The sequence below is a fragment of the Panicum virgatum genome, chromosome 2K (genome assembly GCF_016808335.1).
Source record: "Panicum virgatum strain AP13 chromosome 2K, P.virgatum_v5, whole genome shotgun sequence".
Lineage (NCBI taxonomy): Eukaryota > Viridiplantae > Streptophyta > Magnoliopsida > Poales > Poaceae > Panicum > Panicum virgatum.
In genome coordinates, this window is record NC_053137.1 from 66,474,941 (window position 1) to 66,484,211 (window position 9,271).

The 9,271-nt window shown below is 45.6% G+C and overlaps 1 protein-coding gene across 1 annotated transcript; it reads right to left on the reverse strand.

Moving 5' to 3' along the window:
- Positions 1–1,949: 1,949 nt before the first annotated feature.
- Positions 1,950–6,055, reverse strand: LOC120694744 (phosphatidylinositol 4-phosphate 5-kinase 6-like). The gene is made up of 8 exons (XM_039977992.1): positions 4,842–6,055; positions 4,300–4,464; positions 4,033–4,198; positions 3,817–3,933; positions 3,510–3,703; positions 3,293–3,399; positions 3,100–3,184; positions 1,950–2,477 (listed from the first exon to the last, which is right to left on the reverse strand). The coding sequence occupies exons 1-8, from the start codon at positions 6,053–6,055 to the stop codon at positions 2,189–2,191; spliced, it is 2,337 nt and encodes a 778-aa protein (XP_039833926.1). The 3' UTR covers positions 1,950–2,188.
- Between the last annotated feature and the right edge of the window lie 3,216 nt (positions 6,056–9,271).

The window sequence follows — 9,271 nt, forward strand, 5'->3', positions numbered from 1 at the left end:
GACCGGGGGCTCTGGGCCACACCATTTTCCGGCCCCGTGCTCTTTCTTGCTCGGCTTTGCCTTTTGGTGGCCATCGTTAGGCAGGAGCCTCGACTCGCGGCGCTGCTGACAGATGTGAGGCGGCCGTATAACGAGGCAGCTGAGATGGTAGTAGTACCAGCTGTAGCAGCAAACTAAAACGTACAGAAACAAACTTCAGATTCCTTTTTCTTCTGATTCCATATTTTTTCTGCAGAAGATAAATGCAATTTTTTAAAATAAAAGACAGGAGCACTGTCACATCATATAAGAAGAAGAAGCATTCGTACATAAATGCAATCCTAGCAAAAAGAATGGTACCGACAGGTACTAGCGATAATATTGTTGCCACGCATGTACACGATATTGTAGAGAACATGCACGCAACAAATTACAATGATTGCAGATTCTTTCAGGTATACATCTATGATACATATAGTACAGATCAACATGCACTACCGTGCCCAATATCTTGTCCCTAAAGAAATGCCAAGTCTTTTCTCTCCACATTATTTTTGTTTGCCATGCTACGCTGGCTCATCGGATGCCTCTTTATGTTTGTTCATACTGCCAGCTGCTTTCTCGAGCTTTGCCGTCTAAATTTTTCGCTGACAGGATCACCGGCGGCCAATGGGATTCGCTCCTGCGTCCAGGAGAAGGTTCGGTGTTGATAGTTGCCGGCCACAACTCCGCAACGACACGCACAAAAAATGGGGGACACAACTGTCTGATCTTTTTCAGCTCCTGCCCTAATTTTATAATGCCTCTGGCTGTTATAAGATATGCAGGGGCTGTCATGCTGCGACATCACAAGATCAGGAGCTAATTAAAGAACAAAAAGTCAGAAACCAAACGTACTAGGTCATCTGGGATTGGCATCATCAGATGCAAGCATGCTGCAGTGCAACTTTGCGGGGTTGTTTTCACCAGCAAAAATTGGTTTTTGAAAGCTGATCGGTGCTGAGGGCTCCTTGCAAGAACTTGGATCCACGTCATCTGCAAAGTTTCTCCAAGTGCTAGCTTCATTCACCAGGCCTACCATTAACCAATCATTGCTTTGGAAGGAGCAGAAGATGACCACCAGGTTCTTGTGCGTGACTGTGACTGAAAGGTGCAGGGTGACTGACATGCTGCATATCCAGACCTGCCAATGCAATCCCCCTATGGCATCAGGCATCAGCATCCAGGAAGCATGAGCAATGGACAGTGACCTGGTGGCTTGCATTCCTTCTGGTTACCAATTTGCCATGCAAAATTCCCCTTTCGCCAAATTTTAGGGGGTGAATGTGCAGGTTAAACGCCTGGTTGGAGAATATGCCCTTTTCATTGCGGGGAAGCAAGTTACACAAAATGCGAAACATTGCTCCATCTGTGTCCTGGCTGAATGTGTACAAGCCATCATAACAGGGTGACTCTAAAGCACACCAAATGCTGATGCCTCAGCAGCCACTTAGTCCATCAATGTCCCCATCTTGGTGTTGCATCATTGGAAGTTGCAAATATCCAAAACGTGATCATTCAATTCCAGAAAAAAGAACAAAACTGAGTTATCACTGCTAGGTCACCAAAAACTCTGTACATTACAGTGAGCTCCAATGGTTTCCTATGGATAAGTTGAGAGGTACCATTCAACACAGTAACAAAAGAATTGTACCTGACCTGATGCATGCTAACCTCGGTAAAAAAACATTTACATCTCCGGACTGGCTTGCGCGCTTGTGTTACAATTTTTCTATCTGTAAGCTGAATCAGTAAGTTAACATCTCCTACCCTACAAAAATATTGTGAGCTATATATATATATATATGTATATGTATATATATATATGTATATATATATATGTATATATATATATATGTATGTATATATATATATATGTATATATATATATATGTATATATATATATATATATATATGTATATGTATGTATGTATGTATACGCCTAAATGTATATACGTGAGCGCCAGACAATTTCTGGAAGACAATGATAACGGCTTTTCGAACAACTCTGCCACTCTGTGGCTTCCACTACTGACTCGCTAGTCATCCTTTTGAGTGTGGATAACCTGCTGCATCGTGCCTGGCTTGAGCTTGCTTTTGACTTTTGAAAGTTCATTGCACCTGGAGGCTACTGCATGAGCTCTAAAGTTTCAACGTGTCTTCAGCTGTCTATCCATCTTCTTGAAACGCTTTGTATATGAAATCTCTAAAACGTCTAGAATACTGCTTTGGATCCACTGCTGATATCGAAGTTGGGTCATACTGGAAAGACTTATATGCATGCTCAAGCTTCTTGCTGATATCGTAATCTTGGAGTATGTCTATGATTCCAAAATACAATATAACATCGTAGTACTCTCCAGTTGGCTCCCCAATTAGCTGCAATTCACAATCACTCTTCCGAGCAGTGAGTTCAGCTCTTGAAGGCATGTTTGCCCCAAGTTTGATTTTAGGATACCTGTTAATTCACAACATTCAGATGCTGATTTCAAGTACAAAGTGAAATAAAAATGATTCAGAAGGGATGTTTCATCGTAAATTACTACTTGTCGTGTGTGTCTGTATCATAACATTTTTTGTCAAGTATGTAGGATATTCAGATTCTATATAGCACACAGAACCAAATCAAAGATTTGATCAAAAAAAAAAATCGAAGACAGCTGAGATCCATGAACAGAAAGGAACAAATAGGGGCATAGGGTCATAGCATAGCTGCCTTGTGAGAGGTCATGGTGGGCATGAACTAAGTGGACACATTCTAGATTTTGAATAGGCTGCAGAGGAATAGTTGCATCTTAAATCTTCAATTATTCTGTCTCACTTCTCAAGATTGTGACATTAATTATGTGATTAGGTATGTTCAAAAAGAAAAAAAATGCAAGGGCAATTTTTTTCTCATTAGAGTTGAAATGGTGCTTAAACAAGAAGATTGCTGGTACAGATCCTACTACCAAATATGACATAAAGATTGTGACAGGATAGACGTCATAAATTATTCTGATTGTAGGTCGCATTCCAGTACAACAGTGCCTCATAAGTATAAAACAGAACAGCTAAATGAAATTAAATGTCTATTTTACCTGTTTGGATCAGCAAGAAACTGATCCACATTTCCTCTTGAAAGACGAGTTGCCAGTATGTTGTTGGTATCATAGTCAATGGAACCTTCAACCAATAAATTGCTTGTAAGATATAAATTACCATGCTATGAAATTGCTAAGGTGATTTCTTTAATAACAAAACTGGTAAGGTGTTTAGAATTTTCCAACAAACCTTCAGTCAGAAGCTTCTCTCTGTTATCTATGAAATGTACGCCAACCAGAAGACTGTAATCCATAATTTTCTCCTGCTCAAGGAATTCGCAATCCCTGTCTACTTGCCTGCTTCAACATATTTAACATCTTTATTGACATGATGGACAAAAAATGCCATGATTTCTAAAAGCACTAATAAGACACGATATGTAAAATACGAGATAAAGTATGACCACCTTTGGAACTCTTGAAACCATTGCTTCTTCAGTCTAAAGATGAAGTTCAGATCCAGGTCTTTTAGAGTAGTATACTGATCGATCTCTGTATGTGGCTTATCAGTTGTGCGGCCAAGAGATGAGCCTTTCAGATCAAAGCGCCTATGAATAGGATATTCTGAGCAGAACAGATTTCCCATTATGACAAAACGGACCTGGGTTTTGGCCCAAAAGCAAACAGTCAGTGCATTAGTTATGGTTGTTGGCAAACAATACTATCAAAGACTTAAGGATGGAGAGGAACTATACAGCCGCATTCATCTCTAACCTTCTTCTGATTTGCTCCAACTAACTTGACACAATGTAGACCAAAAAATTTGGTAACTAGAGTATTTTCAAATGCCCGGACATGATTGTAATAAGCTGGGAGCATCTTCAGAAGCATCTGCAATGTGAACAAGTGATTTTGTATTCAGGTTGAAACTTCTAGCCTTACTATGAAGCTTCAAAAACATATAGACAAATGGAGCAACAAAGGACAGACCTTCACTTCAGATTTCTTCATTGTCTTTATCATGTACCGATCATCGTTTGTGAGGTAGAAAAAGCTTCCGCTCTTACCAGGAGATGAAAGCTCCCGGAGAGCCTCATTTCCACATAGGGATAGCATATAATCAGCAGCATCAACCTTGAACAGCTTGCGCAGTGTCCTGCAATTCAGTTCAGAACAAATGGTCTGCTGATGATCATGATGAAACAGGAACATGTTACATAATGATCATATATCTTTATCCAGGGAGTGAAGACCAACCGGAACACCTGTGGGCAGTAATCCTTCCATCTGAAGTCACAAGAATTGTGTGGAGGGGTGAGTTTTGAGCCTTCAGGAGGGAACTTTGTCCATACTTTTTCCTTTGGGTCAAAAGCCGAAGATTTCAGCTCAAGCACAACTGGGCCTTGCTTCCCCACTGCATGCCTGTGTCCAGAACTCCAGATATGAATGTTGGGGCAAGACAATGAATTCAATCAACTATCAAGAAACGTGAATGACAAACAATTGCACTGCATAACGCCTTATTGGTGAAAACTTCACACAGAAGGGTGAGGCCTTAAAAAAAATAACAGATCAAAAAAATCAGATTAGCCACCTAGAAATGTACTTCAGAACCTGAATCAAGCACTTGTGTTGATTCAGATGTCGATTTTCCCAAACTAGAACTTATCAATCAGCAAAGGCATCAACAAGATTCAATCTGAATTCTGCCATTATGCGATGTCAAAGTAGCATGCTCAAATCCCACCACTGCCCAACCAGAAAGTTTCAGACATTGAAGGCAAAAGAACTCCACGCACCTGATCCCGAGCTGCAAGTTTAGCATGAGCTCGTAGTGCTTGTGACCCTTGGCGATGGTCTCCCCTTGCCGCTTCGCCTCCCGCGGAGGCACCCACTGGGTGATGTGCGGCGCCGGCGAGGACGGCAGCAGTCCCCGGTTGTCACCACCGTCGTCCGTCCTCACGCTCCTCCGCACGGACACCGCCTCGTCCCCCAAGGCAGGCCCGTCCACAATGTCGCACGTGATGTCGCCGTCGGACTCCCAAATGCAAATCTTGTCGTACTTCCGGTCGCCGCCGGAGCTGTTGCTCAGCCCGGACACCGAGCTCGCTCGCCCGTTGGTCGTCCTGTTCACCGACGACGTCCGTGCCTTGCGCGGCGACGCCGAGTTGGAGCTGGTGCCCATAAAGGTCGGCAGGTCTCTCGCGAACACGTCGCGGGGATCGCGCGCCGTTGGGGAGGACGCCGCCGGGGATGGGTAGTAGACTCCCTTCTGCTGGACAATGTCGGTGGGGCTGTCCCGCGTCCAGTAGCCGACGTAGACGCTGCCGTCGGCCCAGCGGAAGGTTCCCTGACCGCGGGGGCAGCCGTCCTCCCACCCGCCGTCGTAGCGGTTGCTGTTGGACCAGACGAGCGCGCCGCGGCCGTGGATGAGCCCCGCGCGCCACTGCCCCGTGTACTCGGTGCCGTTCCGCCAGGTGTAGCGGCCGGCGCCGTCCTGCAGCCCCGCGCGCCACTCGCCGTCGTACTGGTCGCCGTTGGCGTAGCTCTTGGTGCCGTTGCCGTGCTTGAGGTTCATGGACCAGGACCCCCTGTAGGTGTCCCCGGCGGCGCCGGTGTAGGTGCCGGAGCCGTCCATGAAGCCGTCCTTGAACTCGCCCTCGTAGGTGGCGCCCGACGGCCAGGAGAACTTGCCCCGGCCAGTGGCCTTGCCGTGCCGCCACTCCCCCTCGTACATGCACCCGTCCGTCCACAGGTACTTCCCCGCCCCATGAGGAGCGCCGCCGCGCCACTGGCCCGTGTAGAAGTCGCCGTTGGGGAGGCCGCGCTCCACGTACCCGTGCACGTGCTCGCCGTCGTCGCCGCCGCCCGACGAGGACGACGCCGAGGAGGACGCCGTCTCGGAGTCCTCCGCGGCCGACATCGGGGACACCCGGCGCCGGCCCACGGGCTGGGGAAGCTGCACCTTGCGCACCGTCGCCTCCCAGGCCCTGACGCGGGTGTGCTCGTGCATTGGACGCCCCCGCCTGTCGCGGCGGCCACGCCTCCTCCTGCGCCTTCTTCTTCTTCTTCTTCTTCGCCGCCGCTGCTCGAGGTGCCTTGGCTCGGCGCGCGTCGCTCTGCTTAGCTGCGGATCTAGCACCGCCGGAGGCCGCGCGCACGCTGCCTCCACGGCGGCATTGTTGGGGGGAAAGAGAGGGTTAGTGCTGAGGAATGGACGGGGACACGCAAGCGAGCGAGAAGGTAGGAAAGCAAGGAAGGAAAGAAATGTGTTTTGGGGGGAACAGAGGAAGAATGGAGAGAGGTGTGGTGGTGGGGGGTCTGGGGGAAGATGAAGGCAGGCCCGGGTAGTTTGCTTCTTTCTTTTTGTTCTCTCTCTATTTCTCCTTTATCTATCTCTACTGAAACTTAAGTTCAAAAGTTTAGAATCTCTACATACAAATAAATTTCAAACACTCCAAGAAGGTTAAAGTTTCTATCCATGGTTTTCTCTCTCTCTATTTTATTGTCAACTGATCAATGTTGAGTCTCACGTGATTGTCATATATATACATAGTGAATCCATTGTCATCTGTGGACACCCCCGACGAGTTTCACTCGAGACATTACGACTCATAGTCATAGAATCCAATTTGCCCAACACTAGGAGTCTCTCCACTTATGTTTGCTGGACAGCTTCACTCCACCTGCATTTGTCGCTAGCCTTCTCTCATATCGGCGCCCATTTGAGTTGCGATATGAGATGCATTGGTGGTGTCACTTCTACATTTTAAAACTTGATCTGTGGGGGTAAGACCGCCCCACGGTATTTTTTGAGAGGTATAATGATCTTCTCACAGCAGGCCAAGAAAACCCCCGAACCGTGGTGTCACTTCTACATTTTAAAACTTGATCTGTGGGGGTAAGACCGCCCCCACGGCATTTTTTGAGAGGTAGAATGACCTTCTCACAGCAGGCCAAGAAAACCCCCGAACCCCTGCCCCACCCGTACACGAAACCCCGTCGCCTTGTGAGTTAGGCCGGGCTCCACAGTGCTTTGGACATAAGGCAGGCGAGGGGGTTTTTTTAACCGGAGGCGGAAATTCACCCCTTCCGGGGATCGAACCCACGACCTCCGGAGTGCCGCCGGACTGCCGGAACCAATTGGCCCGACATCCTTCGGTGTCACTTCTACATTTTGAAAGGGTCATTGTCAAATGTAGCGCATATGGTTGAAAAAAACTCGAATTTTGTATGGGAAAGGCAAAATATATGGTTTGAAAGTTTGCACATGCCAGTTGAATGTTTGGAGTAATTGAGTTGATAGTTGGAGTTTGGGATCGGAAATTTAATTCCCTTACTAAAGTTTTCCAGTTGAAACCCTTTTGAGAGTTGCATTTGGGGGATTGAGATATTTTACTCACAAGTTTAAAATAGAGACTCACATACTTATTGAGCTTTTATGAATTTCTATTTTGGATTTTTTTTCTTTAAATGTACGAGGTTGTGTACACAGCCACTCAAAAATGCCATCAGTGACTAGTAAATGATTGCTACACTTGTGTGTAGTTAATAGTACTCCCTTTTACAAGGCTTTTACAGTTGATAGTGCCAGAATTCTATTGAACTAGTTCCCAAAAATTGTTTACATGTTTTAAGAGCTTATTGAATATTCTTTCTTAGTAAAAAAAGAACTTATTGAATAGTCTGTGGAAAAAATTATGGTGCCAGCTTTCCAAAACTGGTGCCTGATATTTAGAAATGTTCATGGGTGTTATCAAATGAAGGGGTACCCCCCCCCCTCCCCCTCTTGTTTGACAATTTTGATGTTGTAGCATGGGTGGTTATAGACTTACCTGGGGTGTTTTTTTTAATCTGTTTGTGCCGGTGGCTGTCCTTTCAACAAAACCGTCATCCCATCAAAAAAAACGTCAAAAGGCTAGAGATTTGGGTTCTAGCGCTGTCCTAGCGCTGTCCCTATGTTTAATTAGCAGCTCCAACCAACTAGTTAACCATTTCGTGGCTTAATTTAGGAGGCCTGTCTGTCTGTTTGCGAGGTGGCGGGCTCCGAGTCTTTCTCCTAGGCCGGGCTAGGAGCCCCAGGTCCTCAACAGTACAGTAACCGACCAAGCATCCGCCGCCGGAATGGCACAAGCTTCAACATTTTGTTGGCCGTGTTTAGTTCTGTTGCAAAATTTTTGGCAAAGGAATCTTACTAATTTGAAATACTAAATGAAGTCTATTTATAAAACTTTTTACACAGATGGATTGTAAATCGCGAGACAAATCTAATTATACTAATTAATCCATGATTAATCAATAATTAGCGGATGATTACTGTAGCATCGCTGTTGCAAATCATGGATTAAGTAGGCTCATTAGATTCGTCTCGCAATTTACAGCCCATCCATACAAAAAGTTTTGTAAATAAACTTCATTTAGTATTTCATGCATGTGTCAAAACATTCGATGTGATGTTTTTTTTGCGTTTACCGAGTTTACGGGGCGGATCTAAACAGGACCTTTACCATTAGCCTACTCCTACCCATCCTACGCCATGGTAGCTTCCAACTGGGTCTGGTTCGGTGTCGTGTCACTGTATCTTTGCACACCTGCCGGACCAGCATGTGTTCTTTCAGGTGCATAGCAAATTGCAGCTTGCAGGTGTCTTGAGCAGCTGCCACTTGTGTGTGATGCTATAGCTTTAGCTTGGTCCTAATCTTTCGACCTCTGTAGGTATAGGGCAATGCCACTAATGACAGGCTTCTAATTCTTGCTTTATGTGGATACAATCTTGTGGCCCTTGCAAAAGCTCAATTATCAGAGGAGAAAAAGGAAAGCTGATATCTAAATGACACTAAAGTGGCATACTCCCTATTCAGGGAGATGCATGTGAATCTTCAACGAGATCGGATCAGTCGTGCTGTTGGTTGTTCCTCTGTCATGCAGAGCATGTACGTCCTGTCCTCCAACTTTTTAGCATTTAAGAAATGGAGATTTTTTTTTCTATCCTTTTGCTTGGGTTGACATTTGGCAAAAACTCAATTCAAAACCCACGTTTGGGAGGAGTACTATATTCAGCGTCAATGTATGCTGATCTGGTCGACGAAAATGGAGCAACAAATGGGAGGAAAAAGTGCACCACGCACAAAATCGAACAGCATTGACGATCTTGGTAACTTTGTCAATGACGTTACTCCGACGTACTCCTGCAAGATCAACACGTTTTAATTTTGTTTGGAAGATGGAT

Bases quoted from the DNA above. Each gene is read 5' to 3' on its own strand.
- LOC120694744 (XM_039977992.1), bottom strand. From the start codon at position 6,055: ATGCACGAGCACACCCGCGTCAGGGCCTGGGAGGCGACGGTGCGCAAG. The intron at 3,704-3,816 runs GTTAGAGATGAA...GCCAAAACCCAG, and splicing joins TTGGAGCAAATCAGAAGAAG to GTCCGTTTTGTCATAATGGG. The intron at 2,478-3,099 runs GTAAAATAGACA...GTGAATTAACAG, and splicing joins TTTCTTGCTGATCCAAACAG to GTATCCTAAAATCAAACTTG.